Below are 27,001 nucleotides of genomic sequence, written 5' to 3' on the forward strand. Positions count from 1 at the left end.
TTGCTCAAAATGCATTTATCCCAGGAGGTACAGGACGTCAACATGACGTCAGATTGACGTTGTACCCCAACGTTGTAGGGATGTTGCATTTTGTTTGGAAATTAAAATTGGGTTGACGTCAGAAACCCAACATCAGGCCAACGTCAATGCCTACCTAAAATGAATCAAATAATAACGTCTAATAATGTTACAGCTTGACATTGAGTGGACGAACTATGACGTCTATCAGACGTTGCATTTTGGTTGCCATACCTGAAGAATAAATGTCAGTATTTGATGTCACTATGACAGGTTTAAGATGTTGGCTTGATGTTGGATTTTGGTCACTTTCCAACACAACCTAAAATCAACCAAATATCAACGACATTTAATGTCGTTATTGGACATCAAAATAACGTTTTCCTTAAACATTGAATTTTGGTCACCTTGCTTCATAACCTAAATCTAACCTAATATTAACATCTTATGATGTTGTGTGCCTGCTGGGATATTACATGTGCATAATAGTACAAAACACATAACATTATCTGGATAATAATAAATGCAAACAGCTCATTTTATGTAATGTCTAAATCCATCTGTCTTTGAAATCAAGTTGTTTATACAGTTTTATTGAAAATGGAATTAAATGCAACACGTTTTCCTACTTCCTTTTCCTGTGCAGGTGCTGTTTCTGTTTGCCTCTTGTATCCATATCCATCAGTCTACACAGCAAATAAACAGAGCAGGATACACAGAGGTATCTGAGTACATGTTGACAGGCAGTTGAAATCATCAAACATTTTATTGGAAATCTGAATATGAATAATTTCAGGCTTGACTGTATATCTCAATATTGTTCAGTTTTTAATGTTCATGATTTAATGTATGTCTCCATAAAGTAAGAAAACAATACCTTTATTAAATTTCACTCATGTCATTTTTACTTAACACAGCTTGTTATGGGTGATGGGGATTTATGCACCACTCTTGATCAGCATTTTATAATGTCAATATGTCAAAAATGTTGACTGTCCACATACTTTATATTATTTTTATAATTATAAAATGAAAACTGACTGCTATTTTCTGATGTTACACATTGCAGGTTGAATAATGATTTGTAAATCAGGGTTCAATAATTCAAAGTCGTGAATCCTTTCAGTCAAGGACTTGATTAAAAGATTTGTTTCAGATTCTGAATAGAACTGTCAGTTTCTTTATTTGGCAGTTATTAGTTGCAAATGTAACAAAATTAACATTATCGTCAATTTCTACAATATAAAAATAAATTAGAAACTCTTAAGTAACCCACAGTTATTTGTACTCAGTAATTCCCCTGATAAAATTGATTTGAAGGGGCAAGAGATATTTTGATACTTGTTCTCTCTTAAAGTAAAAAGGTAAAAAACAAACAAGGCAGAAAGATTTACCTCTCAGCTTTTGAGTGACAGCTTTACAACTTATGAGGTATACTGAAAGCACTCTTTGATTTTTTAAAACAAACATAAGGCCTATGAAGAATACAATAAATATTGCTGTGAAAGAATCAACCACCCAGTTAAAGTGCAAAAGTCAACCTCATTTTCAAAAGCCAACATTCATTAAAAAATCCTGATCATAATGAATCCAGCAAGCTATTATATCTCCCTTTGAAACACACCCTGCTCTTTTGTTCTTTTGAAATTGTTCTTTGCACATCGCAAATTTGGGTTTTGTATTTCATCCCACATCACAAAAATCATGTGTGGCAGAAATCTGTGGACTAAAAGGATTTCTCTGTAATAGCAAGGGTCAAATTTGTCGACAATTCCAACTGGGACACGCAAACCAGCAGTTCTTACGCCAAAATGGGACGTAGGTTTGATGCCGGCCTTCTTCAGACACATTCCCATGTAAACGTCATCAATGGGCAGCAGAATTACAGAGTGTGACATGTTGTAGATCGTTCTGGCTGTGAAGCCGGACAGTAGAAATCCCCCTCCACCACAATATGGAGGATAAATGTCAGACTCCTGTATCTGAACCGGGATATAGTATTTACTTGAACGCTTTCTTATAGGGCCTACGTTCTGAATGATGTTCCCAGTAAAGAGATGTCTACTTCCATCATTGTCTTCTTGACCCTGAAGATACTCGATCATGTTAAACGTATTGGCAAAAATGTCATCGTCTCCATTTAAAAGGAATCTGGCGTGTGGGCACCTTCTGTCCATCCACTCTAAGAAAAGGATCTGCTTCAGTGTGAGGTTGAAGAATGAATCATTGAAGTCCCATTGTAAAATGTCCTTGTTCTCATTGTTCTCCAGCTTCAGTAGCCTATTCATCCTGCGTTTCCCTAAGCCACTACTACTTGTACCGATTATGAAGATTCGACGGATCCACACCCCTTTGTGCAATCTCTCCTCAGCCCATGTTTTCCGCAGAACTTCTCTGCGATCGTAATTCTCCGGAGAACTCTTGATGACCAGCAGGAGGAAGACATCTGCAGAGTTTTGAGCTCCACCACACTTATCAGGCACATCGAGAATCATGGGAAAACTCTTACAGTGTCGGTAAAGCAGAAAGTCTTTGATATGATCTGGCAGAGTGGAGAATTCAGGAAGTTTATAAAATGACATATTCGGCTGACAATATGAAGTCGATGGCGGAAGAGTTTCAGTTCTAGAGAAATCTTCTTGATTATGAAGGATTTCTTCTGTTTTTTTGCTCTTTAGATTCACATCATCTTCTTTAGAGTCATTTTTGTTGGTGATAATGAGCAGGCACACGACACCTGTTAGAAATAATAGTGCAGATTCCACATTCTTCTTTCTCATCTTTTCACCTGTTTAAGAACAGAGACACAATTTACATTATTGTTAGTCATGCAAGTTCACTAAACAAGTATATAAAAAACTACTTTTGTGATGTTTTTTTATGTCTTTTATATTTTTGTGTGGACATGAAATACATTGTTTTGTGCTCTGCAGAAAAAAGTCATAAGGTTTGAAATTGGCCGACTTTATAGGTTAGATCTATAAAATCTCACACGTCCATAAGAGAATTCATTGGCTTGTTTTCATAAATAATAATACATCAGGTTGATATCGACTAACCCGTCCGACCCCATTCATAAAGCCAACACTGTCATCAATTTTTGCAAATTACACAGTATTTAATTGTAATATGAACAGAATTTTACTGTTGGACAATTATGCAGTTTTGAACATTGTCACCTTGCCTACGGTTACTAAGCCACGATCGGTAGGTGGCGGTTTTTGGGTGTGGCTTAGCGAAGGGTCAGTTTCCTTCAAGTTTATTTCTATAGCACTTTTACAATGTAGACTGTGTCAAAGCAGCTTAACATAGAAGTTCTAGTAAATTGGAACTGTGTCAGTCCAGTTTTCGGAGTTGAAGTTCGGTTCAGTGGGGTTTAATTTTCACTAAAAGTTCAACCACTGAAGAGCAAAGCCAGCGATGCGCAGCTCCACAAGTCCCAATCCAAGCAAGCCAGTGGCAACACTATCTTGCAGGGCCTCAACAGAGATAGACCAGACTTTAGAAAATGAAGGCACATTTGTGTACATTCACTCCACTTGATTGGCCTTCTAAACAACATTCCCTGAATCGTCAAACCCAGACTCCTACTGTACGACCACTGAATTTTAAAAGGAAAACCACTGCACTGTGACATTTTGGTATTTACCATGCTTGTGTGTTCTATTGAATAGGAAATATGTGGCAATGATACAGAAGCCCCACCTTCATATATAACACTGCCCCGTGAAGCTCTTTCCCTAGAAGATCCTCTAAATTCGTTAATTGTGGCCGTTCAAAGTACAAGATATTTTAGGTCTCTGAAAATGGCTTAGAAAATATTTGCTCTTAAAGTGAATGTTTTCTTATTCTGTTTTATTCTATTCTCAGTTTGAAATGTATTCAGGAGTAAAAAAGTCGCTGTCATTACTAAAGTAATTGGTTTAGGCGGTGTAGATGGACACATGGTAAAACCAGTAATACAGGGTAATCAGAGAGACCAGCCCTACAAATAACAATAAACAGTAAAAAGACAAAGCAGTGCAATTTCTTCCAATTCTGTGACACATGTGATCTAAATACAACCATTAAAGTTTCAGTCTGGATAATGAAGTAATAAAACACTGAAACATCATTTCAATAAATAGGCATGTAAGACAATGCCTGAAAGCTTTAATGTTATAGTAAAGTTAGGAGCTGTAAGGAGTTGACATACCCTAATCATTTTTAATTAACAATAGTAATATTGAACAATTTAACAATAATAACAAAATTTTATTGAATAATTTAACAATATCATAAATTGCAAACAAAATAATTTTGTCTTATTGATTTGAATTCATTTAAATTTCCCTCAAGTAAAAAAGATTAAATTGTAACTATATAGGAAACAAAACTCCTCACCTCTTTTGAGAGCCTCTGAGAGATGTTTGCAGTTTTGTTTTAAGTAAAGCCAGTGTGTCCAAGACAAAGGGAATCACAGTTTCTGCACATAAAAGGTACTTTTTTGCACACTTTGAAGGGCCGACCAAGTGCTTTCAAGACCAATAGTAAGTCAGCATGCAAATACTGTCAAATAACCCCTCTCTGGAATTAGCCTGAAACTCTTAAACTGGTTAATCAAGGTAATTGTATGTTAGCGAAGTAAGCAATGGCCTCCTTCGACTGCCAATCATTCATTTATTTTCTTTTGGCTTAGTCCCTTTTTTAATCTGGGGTCGCCACAATGCACCGCCAACTTACCCAGCATATGTTTTAGGCAGTGGATGCCCTTCCAGCTGCAACCCATCACTGGGAACACATACACACAGATACATTCACACACATACATTACGAACAATTTAGCTTACCCATTTCACCTATACCGCATGTCTTTAGACTGTGGGGGAAACCGGAGCACCCAGAGGAAATCCACGCGAACATGGGGAGAACATGCAAACTCCACACAGAAATCCCAACTGACTCAGCCGAGGCTCGAACCAGCGACCTTCTTGCTGTGAGGTGATTGTGCTAACCACTGCACCACCTTGACCATCTGTTAATTGATTAAAATAATTGATTTATCAGGTTAAAATAATTATTTAGATGAAAATAAATTACTAAATGAATAACTGTTATTACACATCCTGTCCAGTGTTGTTCTTCAAACAAAGTGGATTCAGTGAAAACCAATACTTTTAAAGGAACATAATATAACATAACAATACCCTACTTTTACATACAGTATGTACAAATTCACTCCTCAGCAAACTTCATAATGCAGTTGGAAAACATATGTCTGTTTCTGTGACAGTTTTTATCAGTGGCTTTTGATACATTCATCAGATCAGACTTGAAATCTGCAAAACAATGCATACAAATAGCAAAACACCATGAATTACCTGCAAAACCCAATCTCTAGCTCAAAATCCTTAGTTCATCTCTCAAAATTAAATGCGTCAATGAACATGCAGTTCTTGCGTCATTGTGTGCGGAATCTGCGGATAAGACAAACTGCTTGGTCATGATGTCAATGTAACAGTGCTGTAATTTAACAGTCAATGTATGGGGGGATGTTCTGATTTATAGTAAACTATGGCTACAGATTTGATGACAGTTATTGCAAACTGTAGGTTACACCTTCACAAATATGGGTGTTTGATTGCAAGAAACATGACAAGATTCACATTATGCTTTGTTTGTACTGTAATTAGTTGGCAGACTATGTCATATACAGAAAGGTAAAGACAGCACTGCATAGCACACACAAAAAAGGAAATAGAAATGTGAACACGAGACAATCTCCTTAGAGAAAACTGTAAGCAGTGCTGTAGAAATTACAGTGCAGTCTTCTTGAAGTTCCTGTCTTTTGGGCGGCAAATTCTCATCCACATCACAAACCTTGTTCTTCAATAAGGTTTTTTAAATCTAATTGAAATCTAAAAATGCATAATGACAAAATATTAAGTTGTTCATCCATTTTGCATGTAAAGACTTGTGCTATAACTAATACCTAAATGTTTTGTGAGGTGAAGCTACTCAACAGAGCTCATTATAATACATTTTGATCTACATGACATATTTGCCTATTACTCTCTTGTGCGTATTAAGCAGTGCGTAAGCGAGGCGCAACTCTGCGCCAGAGTTTAGACCGGGTTAGTTTTGGTTTAATCAAAAATCTATTATAGATTCTCAAAATAGCAACGCGCCAGCGGTCCGCCTCAGAACCCCTTCCTTTATAGACCAGAACGCCTATATGAGTGCTAATGCATTTGCTATTTAAACAGCGCAGCGCAACGCCTCAAAACGACTCTTGCGCCAAGCTGAAACTACCAAAAGACTACTGCGCCACGCCTTGCACCACACTGCGCCGGGTGTATGATAGGGCCCCATAAGAGGTCTATTGGTTCATACATACAGGAGAAGAATTTAATAAAGAAGATAAGCAGCCGCTTAAGGCCCCAATGCATCTGAGAGCCCCCAAATAAATACCTAGAAGTATTAATTAAACCTAAAAATCATACATAACATCCTTTTCTATCATATTTTGTATGATGAGGGTCTAAAAAAAAAAAGTTTGATGTTTGTTATATCTGCGCAAATGTATCCCCAACTCTCAATCATGGACATGGAAAAATCCAGCAGTCAAATTAGGAAAAGGTTTAGTTTTGAAAACGAAATAGTTTATCTATAATATTTAGTTTAAATCATTTTAAGAAAACAAATCATTTAAAAGGTTTTACAAAATGCTTTACATGTTGTTATTATTATTTTGTCATTAAGACAAACTAGAAAAGCAGTTGGTGTGAGTCAGGATGAAGCCTGCAAGGTTTAAAGTTCATAATAATGAGGCAGTTAGGTGTCTGTTTCACCATGTAATCACAGTGCAATGTTAGGGTATATGCATATGCATGTATATGCATCAAAATGTCTACTAGCCGAGTAGTAAACATGAAAATAAGAGTGTTACAATCTTTATGCAATGAAATCGGCACGTAAAAAAACGAAAGTATTCAAAACTGGCAATAAGCCTAAAACAAAGGACTTCTTGTAACACTTGACATTCTCACTATAAAAGCACAATGACAAACACTTACTAATAGAACATAATTCACATACCACTAGCGATCTTATGATCATAAATCATATGATCATGATTGTGCTCTAGCTGAGCTTAACCTCGTCACTTCTGAATGTCTTGCCTATTCAGTATAAATGCCAAATCACTCGATCATCAGATAAAGAGATGAGAATGATTGTTCTTTAGATTATAATGTGTAATCAAAGTTCATTAGACGCACACAATAGCACACAAAGGCCCATATAATGAGGTCATTTCCCATAGCTGCGGGCGCTTCTCTGCATACCTCTGTTTTTGCTGCACCATGAGAATGACAGACAAGTATGTCAAGCCCCGCCTCTCCAACACATCCTATCTGCAATCTACTCCTTACATTTTTAAACCAGGTTGCTTCTTTCCTTTTAATGTGTTTGACTGCACTTTCTATATTATTTCTTGTTATTGCGCAGTTTGAACACCTTTTTGGTTCAGTCAATTCATTTTCTTAATGAGGTATATGCACACAAACTTTTAATTTTAGTCAGCCAGCCAGAGAGTTTCTAGTGAACTGTCTTTCCATTATAAAACTGCCAAGATTTAAGATCTGGTTTCTGAAAAAAATCAGTGATCTTCCCTGCCTGATAGTTAAACGATATAAAGTAGGTCTCAGAGCGGACAAGAAGCACTGCATTAAATTCCATTCCCCCCCGCCATGTCTTTAAAACAGGGATGTCAAACTCAATTTCTGGAGGGCCAAAGCCCTGCAAAGTTTGGTTCCAACCCTGCTCCAACACACTTACCTGTAGGTTTCAAACAAGCCTGAAGGACACAATTAGTTTGATCAGGTGTGTTTAATTAGGGTTAGAACTCATCTGTGCAGGGCTGCGGCCTTCCAGGAATTGAGTTTAAAATGTGACAGTTTTTTTACCCCATATTTTCAATAGAGTTTCTGCGTTCACCTGCTGTTCCTGATGGCGCTCATCTCGTTTTTCGCTTGAACTACTAACTGAATGTTTAAGTCTATTTAACTGAATGTATTGTAATTACATTACAACATCGATGCTCTAAAAGGACCTGTATGAAAGTGAAAATAGTCACATTAAGCTTTCACTGGAAGCTTATTATTGGCTGAAAAACACTAGCTGAGCATATAACCCATTGAGCGTTTGTCTTAACCCATAACCCATGTTGAACATGCACCAAAAGCAGGCTTGTTTTAGATTGCTAAAGTAGATGAATCTGATGGAGTCTACAATATAAAAACGATTGATGCTGCTTTGTTTCCACCAGGTAAAAAGATGTGTTTTATTCGATCTGATCACAGGTAGCCTAAACAAGACAAATAAAAAATCTTTGAAATCCATTCAAATTTCAATCTTTTTTCCACTTCCATCTATGGTTTACTGTACAGGCTTTCTCGGATATTTCAATCTATACCGCACAAAACATTAACAATCATGTGCTTTTTGTCAACATTATAAAGTTAGTACTAACAAATCAAGTGCAATATGAAAGATTTTGAAATTGTCTTTATTTGCTATTTACTACTTACTATTTCCGAATGCAGACTTATATATACAGTTGAAGTCAGAATTATTAGCCCCCTTGAATTTTTTTTTTTTTTGCCCCCCCAAATTTCTGTTTATGGAGAGAATTTTTTTCAACACATTTCTAAACATAATAATTGTAATAATTCATTTCTAATACCCGATTTATTTTATCTTTGCCATGATGACAGTAAATAATATTTTACTAGATATTTTTCAAGACACTTCTGTACAAATTAAAGTGACATTTAAAGGCTTAACTAGGTTAATTAGGTTAACTAGATAGGTAAGGGTAATAGGCAAGTTATTGTATATCAATGGTTTGTTCTGTAGACTATCGGGAAAAATATAGCTTAAAGGGGCTAATCATTTCATCCTTAAAATGTCTTTTAAAAAATTAAAACTGTTTTTATTTTAGCCAAAATAAAACAAAAAATATTTTTTCCAGAAGAAAAATTATTATCAGACATACTGTGAAAATGTCCTTGCTCTGTTAAACATAGTTTGGGAAATATTTTTAAAAAGCTGCTGGAAATTAGAACTGAAATTAGAAATAGTTTTGAAACAAATCTTTGCGCTTAATAAACTAATTAATTTTGTATAGGTTAATGTCTGTGCGTACAACACGTTTCCCTATCCACGAGAGTGAAAGTGAAAGTAAACAATGAGGAGGCTCATCACTCATTCTCAGGGCTGTAGATGCTCTGTTTAACTGTTTTTCTCGTTAGTGAAGCGCTCAGTTTTTCCACTTACGAAGTCCGTCAGGTTAATAGCAAATACGCTATGGTGCGACGCAACTGACACTTAAAGGTAATGGGAGATGAGGGACTCTGATTGGTTTATTCTCAAAGCACACCTCTCAAAGCTCAACCCTATAAGAACATGCGCCACGGCGCAAAGCAGATTTTTCCATCCTTAAAATAGCACAAGTGGATTCAGACACGCACTTAATGCTTTTGTGGCCTGCGTTTTGCAATTTGCGCATGGACTTTCAAAATAGAGCCCTAAATCTGGTGACTGCAATAGGAAACTGAAGAAACAAGTTAAAAATCAGACAAACATTTTATGAAGCAGTTGCAAATTAAATAGTCCAGAACAATCAAAGTTGTTATTAAAAATCTTAGTGAAATATTTGTACAAAGTCTCACAGTGCTATGAAGAGTCCTCTAATAAGAGTTTGTATTTTTTATATGGATTAATGTTATTTTTTAGTAAATTTATTAAATGCTCTTCATCTATTAGAAAGATTATTTCTATCAATAGCAAAAATAGAAAGTTCCTTTGTGTGTAATATGACACAAACAACAAAAAAACAAAAGTTCTAATGTTGTGTCATTGATTTTGAAAAGTTATAAAGTGATTTGCATATAATGCACCATTCTGCCACACCCAGTGGTAATTTGTGGTAACTGTTCTGAATATTTCAGAAACGTAGAGAATTTTTGCCTGTGCCACAGCTTGTGTAAAGATTGTGTAAAGCCTACTGACAGTGGACTGACAGTCAAACCAAAAGAACATAGGGAGAACAAAAGGAATGAAACACAACATGTTTATCAAAACAAATAATGAAAGAAGAACTGACTACTGTACTGTATGTGTTATTTCACTCGTACTTCACTGTAAGAAATGCATGTGTACAATAAGAAAAAAAAAACAATGCAAAACTTATTTTGGTGAAATAAATACTAATCAGCTACAGTTTTGCCTGTCTAAACTTCCAAGAGCTTGATGTAATAATCACTAGAAAAGGTTAATCTTTTCTGCCTGCATGACATGGTAGTATGTTTATTTTTGTAATTGGGACAACACATTTTGGGGGTGATGGACTGAATGTGTTTTTGCTAAGTTCTGGGAAATCATCCAGGGGCAGTGGTTCATCTGTTTGTCTTATGTATTATACAGCATAAACCCTACATCACAATGCACCATAGACAGAGAAAGCAATCATCATTTGCTTAATTTCTGTGTTTTATTTATTCACTTTAATATATATATATATATATATATATATATATATATATATATATATATATATATATATATATATATATATATATATATATATATATATATATATATATATATGTATTATCTTTCTCTATCACTAAAGATGTTAGGTGGCCAAACTCTCTTTTTTAATGAAAATAACTGTTTAATAAAATAGTTTTGTTTAAATGCACCAAAGATTATTGGCTGTCATGATCACCAGCGATGTAGTAGCTGGTGATGATTTACCGAAACTGATTGCATTTTGCTCCTCCTTTAGACATTTGTTGGCGAGAAAACATACCAGTTCTATGTGGTTTGTCACCTGCTCTTTATTTATGAAGCTATATATATATATATATATATATATATATATATATATATATATATATATATATATATATTAGGGATGTGCGGAGCAGCCGGTATTTGTATTTGTATTAGTTGAGGGGGGAAAAGTATTTGTATTTGTATTCGAGTAAAATTCAAAATGGCGCAAAAATATATATTTTTTCTGTTACACTTCTAATTTACGTTATAGTGAAAGTATTGTTTAATTTTACCCATTATATAAATTATAGACATGCAATATTGGTTGTTGTTTTTGAACATGTGACAAGAAATGTCATTGAAAAGAAAATAACATAGAAGCCATTATCTCATCCATGGTTAAACCAACAACTAATAAAATACCATTGTGAATATTATGAACCCCACCACCACTGTTCTTGTTGAAGGACACTGAATAGACAGAATAAAAACAAATAATACTTCAAAAAAACTATTCTTCTTCAGAAAAAACTTTTTTCCAATGGACAGAATTTCAAAAACTAAAATTAACTAAATAAATCTAAATAAAACCCTGCCTGGGGGATCTGGCAGAACAAAAGTATTCTATATAATACTAAAAGATACAGCCCTGCTATTTTTATCTGCCTGCCACAAAACAGACACAAAGTTTGTTTGGTTTTTTTGTTTTTATGTTTGAAACTGACTTGCTGGGGCAGAATGTGGCTGTGTTGATGGTTTGGTGCTTGTGGAGGATTTAGCAGAACATAGCTGTGCTGATTGAGGGGATTGATGCTTGTGGGGGGTTCACAGACAGTATCAGGAGAGGATGCTTTTAGTGCATGTGATAATACATTACATAGAAGGTTGCGCGGTGGCACAGTGAGTAGCACTGTCGCCTCACAGCAAGAAGGTTGCTGGTTCGAGCCCTGACTGGGTTCTCCCCATGTTGGCGTGGGTTTCCTCCGGGTGCTCCGGTTTCCCCCACAGTCCAAACACATGCAATACAGGTGAATTGGGTAAGCTAAATTGTCCCTATTGTATGTGTGTGAAAGAGTGTATGGATGTTTCCCAGTGCTGGGTAGCAGCTGGAAGGGCAGCCACTGCGTAAATCATATGCTGGATAAATTGTTGGTTCATTCCACTGTGGCAACCCCAGATTGATAAAGGGACTTAGCCGAAAAGAAATGAATGATTATGCATAGAAGATGTTGACAGATGTTTAATATCTCTGTCTCTGCTGATTTCACTTTTGCACACATTATACAGTATCACTTTGTTTTATCTGCAGCTTCACTGACTGTAAAATTTTTCCACAAAGAACATCAAGTTTTGTTTTTTTTTTGACTGGTGGAGGACCAAGAAATAGCTCAGAAGCAGTCTCCCTCTTTTTCTATTCGGGTGCCCAAATGTATTTGAGGAGTTTCAAGTTAATAAAAAGTGACGGGAAGCTATGCTAAGGTTAACTAGCCTATAGCATATATCTTGCTGTCTGCAAAAGACAGTAATGTAGACGTACCATATAACTCCCATAGGTGCATACTATTCGACACAACTGCACAAGCATCGTTTTAACCTTTATAAAAGTAAACAATAATGTTGGAAACATCAAAGAATTGCTAATAGTCATTTGAAAAGATCAATCAAAGCTTTTGCAACTTGTTCAAAGAAATGAGAAACTGCTTTTATGATGAGCACAAATTACATAATGAGGATGTGAAGACTGAACAGGTTCTGAGAATTCCCATTCTGATCTGAGAAATGTATCAAAAACAACTTAAAGTTAAACTGTAAACAGTCATGGAACAGATATTCATCAAATGGTTTATGGATTAAAAGAATGAAATGTTTGTGATAAAGCCTAATGTCTTTGCTAATAAAACATGTTCAAATGAAAGATCCTAAACTTCACTTTTCCTTTTTAAGGAAATGTCATGTGTGATCTATAATTACAATAAAGTTTATTACTCACATAATACTCAGCATTAATATGATGGATAAATTTTAATATAATATACATGGTATACATCTTTTTAATACTGTTGGTTTTATATTGATTTGCCAGCCGTTTTAGTCTGTATTGAAGGTGCCGTAGAGTGCATTGATTCAATATGTTTACTTGTTCTCTGATATCTAGATACAGATATGTGGCTTAGGCAAGTAAAAAAAATATCCATAATAATTTTTTGAGCGCATTTATAACCACAGGAATTACCCAATAAGTGGGTGATCTGTTCTAAAATCACATTCAAAATAAGCATATCACTTTAAAAAAAATTACCAAATTGGGAATCTGCCTTGTTAAATCTTTGATATATATATATATATATTTTTTTTTTTTCCTTCTTCTTCTTCTTCTAAACATCCAAAATAAATATTTCATTATGCAACTTTTTTGTAGTTCACAAATTTAATTTACAAAGCCTCATATAAGGGTTTGGTTGTATTTTACATGTTGAAATTTTGTTTGTTAAGCGCAAAGATTTGTTTTAAAACTATTTTTTACTTCCAGCTAATGGATAAATGTTATTTCCAAAAACACATCCCATGCTTATGCCCTATATGTTAATACAAACGTCTCCAAAACCCAACAGGTGGACAAATCTAAACTTTTTATATTAAAACATAGATAAGGATGCATATAACAATACTGCTAGTAATAATAACATTATTATTGGGGGGATAATAATAATAATATTTTTTGCAATATTTAACCCTTTAATAAAAAAGCAAAAGGGCATATATTAACAGAATATACATTTTCTTTCTAATTTTGGTTACAGAGGTGCACAGCCACTTGTCTTCTATAGTTGTCAAACTTGATTTATATGAAAACCAGTAATACGTGACAGACCAGCACTGCAAATACCAATAGAGTAAACAGACGAGGCAGTGAAATTCCTTTCAATTCTGTGAATCGGTAACATTTCAGTCTGGATAATGAAATAATTCTCTGAATAAAAGACAACATGACAATGTGAAAGCTTGAGAGAGCTTCAATACCATAATTTAATTGTCTCCTTTAAAACATTAGGAAAACTATATGGAGTTGATATGTACCCTAGTATAAGTACTCTAGAATAATTACTTAAAAAAACCATAAATTGCAAACAAAATCTTAATTATACATTGTAATTATTTTGTAAATAATTACTTTTGTATTTATTCTTAATAAGATAATCTTTAATTTCCCTCAAGTACATAAGGTTCAAATGATAACTGTGTAACTATATAGGAAACAAAACCTCACCTCTTTTAGCCCATGAGAAATGTTAGAACTTTTGATTTAAGTAAAGCCAGTGTGTGTGACACAAAAAGAATTGCTCATATATTGATGGATGTTTGTTGGTTTCTGCATGAAAAAGGTACAACTGGAGCTGTATTTTACTTTGCACACTCTGAAGCCAACCAAGGGCTTTCAAAACCAGTCAGAAGTCAGCATGCAAATACTGTCACAAAATCATTGTTTGGCTTAGGGTGTCTCTAGCATTTGAGTCTTTGGCTATTATTTCCCCATAAACAAATGATCTGATTTTCTTGCCACATGTTGCAACAATCCATATTAATAACATTACAATTATTGCATTGCATTTTTAATGAGAGACAATTAAAAAGCCACATTCCAACATTTTATTAAATTAATTCAAATTATACATGTATAACTAAATAATAATAAACGATTCAAATTATTCATCTATCATGAGATCTCTCATGCGATTGACACACTCACCAATAGCAATACCTTCTAGAAGAAATTGTACATGTTTAAAAAGCTGCAAGAGATTATTTTTAAAATGAGATACCTGTGATTTATTTCTGTTCAAGGGAAAATGCAACACAAATCTTTCCACCCATAGAGGGCACTATTGTACATTAAATAACATTGTAGTCTGACAGCCTGCACAATTTGACTTTATGCACAGGTTACTTTGATTGATTACTTACTCCCAGGGCCATTTATATCGAAGTTGATATTTAGCCACATCATGTTGGTGTTTTAAAACATCTTATATTTTACGAGTTGGGTCATTAGCCCAATGCTCAACCCCCAACAAGGTGGACCAGAGGGTAGGCTACTTTGATTACATACTTTATGATGATGCATTTTGATCATCCACACTTTAAAAATTGTTTTTAGAACTATATAAATAAGAATTGTTATGATTATAGCTGGATTGAAAGGCAATAAAGTAAATAATGCTTTGTTTTTTGCATTGATCGATCGTTTCACCTATTAAAACATTAATCTGTTTGTTGGTATGAGCTGCCACAATAACAAAAAAAAAAAAGCCAATACAAAATATAATACAATTTGTATGGTTTTAATGGAAACTATAATGTTTTTTAGAATCTTTTTTTAGAAACCATTAGAATCTCTGTGATGGTTTCTATTGTTTGTTTTTTCATAAGAAATGAAAAATGACACTTAAACACATTGAATGGCTGGAGGGTGAGTAAATGACATACCCTTTTAATGTTTGCACAGTTCAGATCATTTATTTGTTTTGTTGAACACTAATGTTTAATCTGTTGTAGCAGCTACAACAACTTTATAAAATTATAACAGGTCTGTAGCAGCCTGATGAAAGGGGTAGTTCTGTTTTCTCAAAAAGTGGACCTTTTTGCAGTTATTTGCCTCATTTTTTATTTAACTATGAGGATTAAATAATGCATTGTAAGCACTATTTTTAGCTGTATTAGCTTATCGGATGGTCATCATAACCAAACATTTTGATGAACCGAAATATTACCTAAAGATTTAGAATAAAGAGATAAGGAAAAAGGTACTTGTTTTTTTAAATACTAATTTATTCTTTCATCTACCATTATATAAAAAAATAAAAATAAACGTAGTCTGTTGTCATTTATTACACAAATAAAAAATATTAAACTTTCCTCTGTCAGATTTTGGCCATTTCTATAATAAAAAACTAAAACAATAATAATAATTCTAGCCACTCTTGTAAAAAGGTCCATTTGAAAATTCATGGACAACAACAATAGCCAAATTAGTATTCAAATTAATAGTAATATGGGCTGCTTTTGGGATCACTTTTTGTTTTAAGAAAAAAGTGCAAGATTTTAAATACCACTTGTAAAATATTTTCTCTATTTAAAACCAATACAGGATGACTTACGTCAGATTGTATGTTTTCTTGCACAGCTAAATGTTGGACTCATGAAAATTAATAGTTTGCATTGGCCAAAACTGATTAGCTGAAGTCACAACAGCCAACAGAGGAATCCGCTTGGTCTTAAAACCTTTTTCGATGTTTTTTTTTTTTTTTTTTTCTTCACAATTTATAATGCCATAGCAAACCAAAATAAGATAAATGAGCATTTGTATGGGATAAATTCTGGACCCTTGTCAGTGAGGGGTTGGTCTTTGGAACCCCACAAACCCCTCCTGACTATGAGCCTGGATGATCATCAACACTGTTTAGCAACACTGCCCAAAATATTACATAGTTAATGTGTTACAGGGAAATTAATGTTTGTCTGAGAGAACCAACCTTATCTACAAAAACTAAGTTCTGCTGTGCTGTCTGAACACTTAGAGCAGATTCTCTTTCAACAGTCAGCATCTTTATGGTGTGATCACACTCCAGAACAGGTTTCCTCGCTCATTCACTTGTGGGAGTCCCTGTTTTCATGAAACTACTTCTTACATTCTTCTCCTCCTCAGACTCTGTTGGCAACAAAACAAGCCTGCTCTTCATGGCCACCCACTCTTTACTTATTTATGCAGCTGCAAAACATGTCCTTAATATATTGTTCTGCACATTCATCTTTTAATCTTTCCATGAGTCCATAAGTTTTTAATGAGAAAATCTTTAAAAATTATATATATATTTTTTATTTGAGGAGTACATTTTCAAAAGACGGTTCATTTCTCTGTCTATGGCACATTGTGTTTCTTAATCATTACATTTACATTTATTACATTCTACCTATGATAGGGGATATGCAATAAATGTAAATCTAACGAATAAGACAAACAAACGAGTCACTGCACCTGCATTTTTAGCCAGGCCTTGGCAAAAACCAATTCAGTCCATCTCTTCAAAATGTGTCAGCCTAACGACAGTGAATAAACATACTACCATGTCATGCAGCCAGAGAAAATGCCCAATTTTCCAGTGATTCCTTCATCAAGCTCTTGGGAGTCCAGAAAGGCAACACTATAACTGATTCATATTCATTTCACCAAACGAGGGTTCGCATTGGTGCAAGTTGCAAATATGCCATTAAAATTTTTTTCATGCCTCTTGAATAATTAAAATAACCTGTTCTACTTTTCTCATTGCATAAGATACTATCTGTAATGATTGGCTCTGGCAACAGAGGTGAGGATCCAAATGCACACTGTTAAACCTTACCAGGCTTTTTTACAGTAGAATACTGGCAGCACTGTTGCCAGCTACTCACTATAAAAGTTTGGTTACAGTAAGTAACTGGCAACAGTGTTGTCAGTTGGTTACTGTAACTGAACCATTACAGAGAGTAGCTGGCAACAGTGTTTTTAAGCAGGAGAAAAACCTGTACTGTATTTTATTTATCAGAGATTTTGTGCAGCTGTTATTTTTCATGCAGCTGTTTATTTGTAAACAGGGAGGGAATCACCAGTGTTTGAATTATATTTTGCTTAAAAAAATGTTTAATAAAGTTTTAATAAAAGCTTTAACTCTCAAGTTACCATTTATGGAAAAATACCGGAAATATATCGTAAATCGTCATTCCTCCTAATACCGGATATAATTTTTGCCCATGTTGGAATAAGGTGAAGATGCAGGCCCGGAGATCCAACTGCATGCTCAGACCTGAGCGTACAGACCTGCATTTCCAGACCTATTGATTTCTCAGACAGTGCCACCAGCTGTTGGGTTGGGTGAAGCGGCAGGTACGGAGACCCAACTGTATGCTCAGACCAGCACTTACTAGCAAGCAGCAACATCAGAAACGCCAGTATAAGGTTATTGATATAGTATAAGATTATTAAAGCGATTCCTGAAAATGAGCAGGTTTTATGGCATAAGTCAATGTGGTGTAAAATATTACACTAAAAAACAATTATTTCAGTGTTTAATTTGATCAAAATTAATGTCAAAAGAGCATTATTGTGTGATATTTACAGCTTGCTCTTATTTTCAGTGTTATTGTGTCATTCTGGGACACTTTTTTAAAATGTTTTCTGGCAAAATAAAAAAAAAAGTTAAAATAAAATGTATAATATATAATGCATTTATTATTTGTAACATAATTTAGTGGTATGTAGGTCTTCTGTACATCTGTATTATCTATCTGAAAGTGCTACCAAAGACAATAACAGCAACACAATAACAGTTTATCAATTATTAAAAAGTTCTGTAATGATTACAAATACATTTTTTGGAAATCAAAATATCAGTTCATCTGCATAGAATAATAGAAAAATTATTAGCTTGTGAATTGTGTATTTTTTCCCAGATTGATATTACCATTCAAAAAGAGTGGTCTCTGCAAACACTAATACAGTGCACCAAATGCTGCAGATATTTCTAGTTTTTTGCTCTAAAAATGAAAAATCTCCCCAACAGTTATTTTCTACGTAAAAAATAATTATTACTCCAATTATTATTTTTCACCATTTTTCTCTGCATTGTTTAAAGCTTGATAACTTGTAGGACCTCATGAAAAAGTTTGTTGTGAAAAAATTACTCATAGTACTATACTTTATTGTATGTTAAGAAATGTATTGTAAATGAGGATAATATTCATTCCCTCAACTCTATACAAAACAGTGATAAATCCTTAATGATTAAAAAAAACAAAAAATGTCTGAAAATATTGAAATAACTGAACAATATCTTCTTACAAATTCAATTAATAAAAATTCAACAGAATTAATGCATCAAATCAAAATCTAGTATGTTTAATATTTTATACAATAATGTATTCAATCATAGCGTAATATTTAATAGTAGAAAAATAGTTACAATTTATAAACAGCTGACTTCAGGTTAGTCAATCTTTCAAACAGCAGGTGGCACTGTGAAGGTCTGGAAGTGCAGGTCTAGCTAGCTGTCTGAGCGAGCAGGTCTGAGCGTGCGGTTGGGTCTCCGGGCCTGCAGCTTCATAATGTTAACTAAACTGTGCACTTACGGTTTCGAAGACTCAGCAATGTGTGTGATGTCAGGTCTATATATAGTCCATATAGTCTGTCTTCATAAACTACAGCTGTGTGCAAGTAATCAGGGGTGATTCAGAACGGATGTGTGAGTGAGGTGCCTGATGGGAAATGTAGTGCAGTTTGATGGCAGAATTGTAGTTTGGGTGACAGTGAGTAGTTTCCAGCCATCTGCAATGGCTAGACCGCTTGTGATGGTAATACTATCCTGCATTCAAATAATGTGTTCTCACCTTCCTGGAAGGTGTCAAAGAATATAAATATGGTTCACTCAAATTATAAGGATTGGTAATGCTGAGGTCACACTGCACAATTTTCAAAGTTGTTGAATCAGTTACGCAAAGCAACACTATAGCCAAGTAATCTCTCTCTAAGGGATGAGGAAATGACACAAAATCACTTGTGTGATCAGAGTTGACCATTGAAGGTCAAACAATAATATTCCAATGTGTGGCTGCTGCAGTAAATGTTTGTCTCTGTTTAATGATGTTGTAAAGTAGATTTTTTTCTGAGAACTCCACATGGCCCTGTATCTTGACTCTCATTGGCTGTAGGTCATCGCCAATGTATTTACCATGCTAAATATTCCACTGGCAATTCTCTCAGATCACATCTTTGATCATTTACGCTGCTTGATATCTGCTTGTGTGTACGAGCACTGATTTGCCTCTGATTTCAGACATTTGTTGATGATTTCACAAAACCAAAGTCTTCTGGTCAGATTAGCCATTTGTCCATCTTGACAGAGTTTTTTGTAAAGGTTGGACTGCAGTCCTGCATAGTTTAGTTTCAACCCTGCTCCAACACACGTATATGCTGAGTTGACACTACATGATTTTCAAAGTTGTTGGATTGTCGTTGTTTTCACACTGCATGACTCTCTGCGGTAGCATTCAGTTGCTGCTGTGTTCACACTGCACGATGGATCGGTGACACACTGCATGCTTACACCAAAAACAATATATTATAATTCTGTTTGATTCCCTAGCGGACTTCAGAAGTGATAAAAAAATAAATCAAAATCACATGTTTGAAGTTGGGAGATGAAGGTCAATCAATAAGCATGCAATGTGCTGCTGCAAACGTTTATGCTTTGTATCTTTTGAATGTTATTGTAAAGCTTATTTATTCTGAGATTGTGGTCTAAAACACCTCCCAAATTCCCTGCTGCCCTGTTTCTTGCTGTCTTATTGGCTGTAGGTCATGTGATTCAGTTGACATATTTAGCATGCCAAATATTTAACAGGTATCTGCGATATGTTGATTGTTGTCTCAGATCAGATCTCTAAAAATTCACACTTTGTGAAAAAGGACAGTTTTACCTCTAAGATTTAAGAAATCTAAGATTTCACAAGACTTGTTGGTGAGGGAAAACCGTGCAGTGTGAACTTGACATAAGTTGTAATGTTCACAGTGCATTTCAAATCGGACCTATTGCCCTCCAAGGGCACCTCAAAGTTAAACATGACTGACATATTGAATTTTCAGCTCATACCCGAAGTGCACAAAATTGTCCACTTTGAAGGACCCTTTGAAATGAAGTTTTACAAACTAATTTCGAGGGGAGCATATGATATGATTAATTGATGTTGGTCTCTCATCTGTAATCAGCAATAATCCAATCAGATTGATTCAAGCTTACAATAAATAGACCAACTACTTTATGTTTGTTTTGGAAGAATCCCCCCTTCCACCTCCTTAATAATTCTGACTTCAACTGAATGTTATTTTAGGCAAGAAATTACTCAGAGACTTAATTTAAAAGATTCAATGTGTCCCCATACATAATAGTTGTGTTTTAAAGGGCTCCTGTTATGCCCCTTTATAAAATACAAGCCTAAAGAAAGGATCTGAAGTTTCAGCTCAAAATACCCAACAGATCATTTATTATACCCTGCTGAAAATGTCAATTTTTGGGTCAGAAGCAATTTTAGATGTTTTGCGCCTATGACTTTAAATGCAAATGTCAAGATGCAGTTGGAATCAGAATTGCTGGGATTTGGATCCTGTTTTAATTTTAGAAAATATATATATATTTTTAAATCGTTGTGTACCATTCTAATATGACTGTATACACACTATTCCTACACACATTTCTGTCCAAACAGCTTCCAAAAGTTGATTTTACATGATCGGTGCACTTTAATATACAAGTTCAGAAATTTTTGTTAATTAAAAATAAAGGCGGGTCATCTTCACCATGAAATTCGGCACTCATACAATGTGAAGTCATACAATTTATACCACTAACAAAGTTTGTGATTTCTTTGATTGTTGCTTTGGTTTCTTAATCGTAACTCACACATATACTGTAGGCTTTGCAGTAGGGTTTCTTACTGATTTCTTCTTCTTTTTTCCACAGATTTGTCTTACTTTTACTGTTTCAGATCTGCTTTTGGTCTACTTCACTTTGTCAGGCAAGTCCTATTCTAGTGATTTCCTGATTTCAAACAGATGTGGCAGTAATCAGGCCTGGGTGTGTCTTTGTTGGAGTTTTTCTTTTTCTTGTGGATTTCGTTGACAGGATTTTGAATGTTTAGATAGTTTAACTAAGACAATTATATTTCTGTTGCTGTCAGGAACATTCTAGAACATTTAATCCTTTTGGAGGCTCCAAAATTATATGTGGTAACCGCATAGATAAAAGCAAAAGGTATGAGAAGCTGGGATGCTTTGTGAATAAAGGGTTTACAGATGTGCTTTGTATCATGCCAAACAAGGCCCTTCAGCTATGACTTATTCACAACACATCACAGCCTCTTGCGACTTATTACTTACATGTATTAGTCTTTCTTTCTCTGCCTGATCACTGAATTAATATTCAGTATGTATAGTCATGAACTGGCCTCCACAGAGTCCAGACCTCAAGATTACAGAGCAAGAATTAGATTACCTAGACAGAAAAACAAATATTTTAAAAATATGGTCAAATATAAAGAGAAACTTTAGGAAGTGTGGTAAGATTTCTGTTTTACCTTAAAGTCTGTGTGAAATCAGTGTTTATAACTCCTGAGACCCCGCCCATTGACTTGTGTCCTCTGTAGTGGACATTGCGTTTTCATGAACTTTCTTTGAATTTTCTGAGCTACTCTGTCAGTAATGTTGTCCAAGTGTGCCGCAAGCCTGCGTTTGACTGAAGGTCTCGGCCATTAGATCGCCCCCTGGGGGCTGGCTGCAGTACAAGTCATAAAGCCCGCCTCCTCAGTGTTAATGAAGGAGACTTGAGCCTAAATAAAAAAATTTATTACACTTGCAATAAAATGTCCCGAAAGATAGTTCTGGTCGATTAAGGCAGGGGTTCCCAAACTTTTCAGCCCGCGACCCCCAAAATAACAATGCCAGTGACTCGCGACCCCCAATATCCTCTGAGGTGGTTATAAATACAGAAACCTTGCATGCAATGACGCAGACGCACCAATTAAATTTGTGTCAGTGCTTTAAATGTGCCAGAAAGTATAACCTGATGTTATAAAATCAAAATGCATCTGACGCTATTGCTGCCTTTAATATAATGTAATTACCCCAGGGGTCGCAATCCAATAGAACTAGTAACTATAAGCTACTATAATAACTATATAGTAACTATAAACGACTATTTTTATTTTCAGTATAGTTAAAATATGTTAATTCTAATGGTTTAATTAAAATAAATAGATTTTTGGAAATCACCAGGCGACCCCCCTTCATTGCCCCGCGACCCCTCGGGGGGTCCCGACCCCCACTTTGAGAACCACTGGATTAAGGCACTGGTTATTGTGCTGAAATAGGTGCAGATCTTCATTTTTGTAAACAGTTTGTTTTTAGCAGTAATTTAATGCTGGGCGTGTCATCGTGATTGACAGTTGTGATTGACAGTTTCTCAAAGCAGCGCGTCTGAGCTTCGGCAGAAGACTGAAGTGTTATTATTCGATTTCTGTGATATTTTACCATGACAAAATGAGTTCAGCAGTAAACTACAGTTTCTGACATACATGATCCTGGTGGAACACTGTTTATTCGCTAAGGTCAGGGCTTTTTTCGGGCTTTATTAGTTTGCTGATACACGTACGCCTAGCCACCCAGATAGCAAAATACACTCGGGCCAGTTCCAGCTAGATTCTCGCCTGCCGGAGACTTACCCCTCAAAGCTCAGACTGACTACCTCTGCTGGACCTACTCCGGATGCCTGGACTCACTGCCCGATTCCAGCCCGAGTCAATCGAGCTAGATGCGGCGGCCGAGCGAGCCGGCGCTGCCGCATGCGAGCCGGAATTAGCCCGCGATGCCGTGAGTAGGTTATGCGCTGCGGCCCGGAGCTGGCGCGATTGAATATATAAAACCCTCATATTTGTTAACGTTATTACATCCATTTGTGTTGATATGACAGCAAACGCATGCTGAAAAGTTCGGGGGGCATGGTTGATTTTACATAAAGCGTTTGGTTGGAAGCTCGACTCGAGGCTCCTATTTTCGAGGCTCCTCCTCTGGCTCCATCAGACAGTCCTTCTGCGCATGTCAAGGCTCCAATTTCAGCAGTCTTTTGCGACAGTTTGTGCCCGTCAAGCAGGCGTTTTGCCCTCAAGGCGTTCAATGGGAAAAGGGGCTGTCGCGTCATCCATATTTTTTACAGTCATTGTGTTGTACTGTTCAGAGGACATCCTGGGCTCTCTAGTAATGTCATTTGATTGGCTGGCATGTTAGGAGCCACTTCTTACACTGCATCCAAAATTACCGACAAACAAAAAAGCACATTTTATGGGAAGTGAGGTATGTAAAATTTAGCTTTTTTTAACTAATATTATTACATATATATTTGTTTATTAAAGTGTCAGGAACGATACATTTAGCTTTTAAAGCTATTAACTTGTTTGTGTTTCAAAATATCATCATAGTGGAAACCGGGAACATCTTAATGTAATTAATGACTGCATGTTGTAGGGGGCAGAACTGAAGCAGAGAGGATTCTTTATAAAATAGATGAGGAAAACTCTGATTTAGAGTCTGACAATCAGACAATTACAGAGTTAAAGACAATTAGAGAGACTGACAATCAGTTTTAAACGCTTTTATGTTTTATGTTGTTTTAGAATAACATAATTTCTTTTGTGTTTTTGTGTTTTTTTTTTAGTTCGGCTGTCTTTCAGACTAAACTGTATTAGGAATTTCAATACAAAAGGAAAAATGGCTTTTTTTCTGTTTTTGTTACATTAATATTGGATTAATATCCCTTTTCAGCCATATCCTGTACAGTATTGTTGTCTGAGTGGCGGTCGATTCAAACTAAAATGGTCCTGTAGTCCACTACAGTGGACATGCTGTAAAAATAAAAACAAAATGTAAAAACTCTAAATTGTATTTTTTTTTTTACCCAAAGGATGTAGAAAATCACAGATTAAAAAAATTGAGTGGGTCTCAGCAGGATAATTGTAGTGCAGATTTGCTTCTATGTTGATATTCTTAATCATAAACTATTTACAATTTGTTTGCTACAAGGGAAACATGCACAGAAATAATGACACTTTTATAATTAAGAAAAATGCATGAATATCAGAATGAGTATGATCGCAAATATTGTATTGACTTTATAAACCAAGTTCAACAAACAACAAAGCCTTGATTTCTGAGGCTTTTTTTCATAGACGATTTCCGTATACTGTAGGGTGTTGTGGGGATTCATTCATTTATTTTCCAGCTTAGTCCCTTTATTCATCAGGGGTCGCCACTGCGGAATGAACCACCAACTATTCAAGCATATGTTTTACGCAGCGGATGCCCTTCCAGCTGCAAGCCAGTACTGGGAAACACCCATACACTCTCATATACCCTACGGCCAATTTAGTTTATTCAATTCATCTATACCGCATGTCTTTGGACTTTGGGGAAAACCAAAGAACGTGGAGAAAACCCACCGAACAGAGGGAGAAGATGCAAACACCACACAGAAATGCCAACTGACCCAGCCGGGACTTGAACTAGCGACCTTCTTGCTGTGAGGTGACAGTGCTAAACACTGAGCCACTGTGTCAGTTATGGGGATTCATAAACAACAAATAGGCATATTGATTTAATCATTTCTTCTCGTGTAGTGTGTCAGTGCATGACAAAGAATGCTATGTCTGCCATGCTTCATGACTTCATCTCAGAAAGTCATGTTTCATTTTTTCCCCATCATTCAATAAGTTCTGTCACATGGGTGACACTGACCAATTGCAGCACAGAATCTTTTCTGTGCCCAGCTTTTAAAATGTCAAGAAAGAGAGAGAACTGCTTTCATGAAAGGCTTTGAGTACTGCGAGTTCTGGCAACGCTTGTATGATGTGTACATTTGTATAACATGTGATCATGGAACTACCATGACAGAATAAAATAAATAAATGTTGCAGAGACACTTCTGCAGCCTTGCAAGTGAGTACTGGAATCACCATGTAAACTAACAAAGCAGACAATTACATTTGTCATTTATGCGGCTTCTTGATGACAGAATAATTTATCCAGACAGAATCACATAATTTAACACAGTGACTGTTATAACCGGCCAAGAGGAATCATATAATCTGAATGGGATTTGTGAATTTGTCAGCGAATGTCTGTGAAGCCACATATCTCTAGATATAATTTTACATTTTTATTCACAACTATTAAATTGACAACATAAAATCCTGTTTTATACGATTTATTTTCTTTTAAACCAAAATATGAATATCTTACTGTTATTGGAGTCCTTTCACAGCTTTGAAAGGATAAAAAAAAACACACAATGTAAAAAATGATACAAAAAATCAAACAATCTGAACCACTGCTTTTCATGACTTTTGTTTGTTTGTTTGTTTGTTTGTTTGTTTGTTTGTTTGTTTCAAATAAAGGTTAAGCATGTTGAAAGTCTACATTTACATGGAAAAATTTACAGACCCAATTTCAAAAAAGGTGGGACACTTAAGTAAATGCAATTCAATTTTTGTAAATTTGGTTATAATGACTTGTTAATTCTCTTTAAAAAGAAAAAATGTCTAATGTTTTCACATGACTAAATAAATTGTATTCTATAAAATCAAGTTCAGATTTTAATGGCTGCAACACACAAAAAAAAATAAAACTTGGGGCAAAATCTAAATAAAAGGGAAATGTTTTGTAGAAAATCTTAAATAAAAAGTCATTTATCAATCTCAATCATCTTTTATCCATTCATTCATTTTCTTTTGGCTTAGTCCGTTTATTCATCAGGGGTCACCGCACAGCAATGAACCACTAACTTATGCAGCATATGTTTTACGCAGCGGATGCCCTTCCATCGGCAACCCAACAATGGGAAACACTCATACACTCTTGCATTCACACTCACACACTATGGCCAATTTAGCTTATTCAATTCACCTGTACCACAGTGCTAACCACCGAGTCACTGTGTCACTCTCATCTTTTATTTTAATTCAGTCAATAATTCATTTATATATTTTTGTGCTTTGAAACGTCACTCTTTCAGAAAGTTCTTCTCAAACTCTCTTCAGGAAACCCCACCAAAAATTATGTCACCCAGTCCAACGTCTTTACCAGCATCATAGATGTTTCAGTGAGAGCATGCAGGACTGATGCCAGGCAGTGCTTCATGTCTGATTCTCAAACTAGCTTAAAGGTATAGTTCAACCAAAGCTGCAAATTCAGTCATAAATTACTCATTCTCCATTGTTCTAAACATTTATAAGTTTTTATTTATTGAATGAACAAAAAGGAAAATATACTGAAGAATGCTGTAAACCAGTCATTTGTATTTCCTATATAAGGTCAGTGGTTACAAGTTTTCAGCATTCTTCAAATCTATCTTCTTTAGTGTTCAACAGAAGAAAAACTCATAAAGGTTTGAAACCACTTGAAGGTGAGTAATTAATGAATACATTTACATTTGTGTGAACTGTCCCTTTAAGTAAAATGCAATAAAAGCATCAACTGCACAATGTATATTTCCCCAAAGATATGTAACAATTTTGAGTTAATAACTTACTA

At 35.2% G+C, this 27,001-nt stretch overlaps 1 protein-coding gene and 1 long non-coding RNA gene across 18 annotated transcripts in view; one reads left to right on the top strand and one right to left on the bottom strand.

Annotated features, from left to right (window-relative positions):
- The window catches only part of si:ch211-126g16.8, a 103,321-nt gene extending 77,275 nt beyond the window's left edge, over positions 1–26,046 (top strand). For 6 of the 16 annotated variants that reach the window (XR_012384160.1, XR_012384161.1, XR_012384158.1 and 3 more), the window contains 2 exons: positions 665–739; positions 2,042–4,156. This is a non-coding gene — a long non-coding RNA (si:ch211-126g16.8). Of the gene's footprint in view, positions 1–664; positions 740–2,041; positions 4,157–21,386; positions 22,316–22,767; positions 24,359–24,716 lie in introns of those variants that run through there. The other 10 variants (XR_012384164.1, XR_012384163.1, XR_012384157.1 and 7 more) reach the window with 8 other exon arrangements.
- b3gnt3.3 (UDP-GlcNAc:betaGal beta-1,3-N-acetylglucosaminyltransferase 3, tandem duplicate 3) lies at positions 591–5,492 on the bottom strand. 2 transcript variants are annotated; one of them, XM_073909602.1, is made up of 3 exons: positions 5,379–5,492; positions 4,848–5,032; positions 591–2,806 (listed from the first exon to the last, which is right to left on the bottom strand). In XM_073909602.1, exons 2-3 carry the CDS (start codon positions 4,918–4,920, stop codon positions 1,620–1,622), a joined length of 1,260 nt encoding a protein of 419 aa, XP_073765703.1. In that variant the 5' UTR covers positions 4,921–5,032; positions 5,379–5,492; the 3' UTR covers positions 591–1,619. The 2 variants fall into 2 exon arrangements, with proteins under 2 accessions (XP_073765703.1, NP_001121717.1); NM_001128245.2 differs by lacking the exons at positions 4,848–5,032; positions 5,379–5,492 and adding an exon at positions 4,402–4,489 and having other exon boundaries at positions 1,620–2,806.
- Positions 26,047–27,001: the final 955 nt, after the last annotated feature.

The sequence above is a fragment of the Danio rerio genome, chromosome 8, assembly GCF_049306965.1.
Source record: "Danio rerio strain Tuebingen ecotype United States chromosome 8, GRCz12tu, whole genome shotgun sequence".
NCBI classification, from domain to species: domain Eukaryota; kingdom Metazoa; phylum Chordata; class Actinopteri; order Cypriniformes; family Danionidae; genus Danio; species Danio rerio.

Excerpts from the sequence above, each read along its gene's own strand:
- b3gnt3.3 (XM_073909602.1), bottom strand. The coding sequence starts at position 4,920 with ATGTTCGCGTGGATTTCCTCTGGGTGCTCCGGTTTCCCCCACAGTCTA. Across the intron at positions 2,807-4,847 it reads ATGCGGTATAGGTGAAATGG|GTGAAAAGATGAGAAAGAAG; the intron begins GTAAGCTAAATT and ends GTTCTTAAACAG.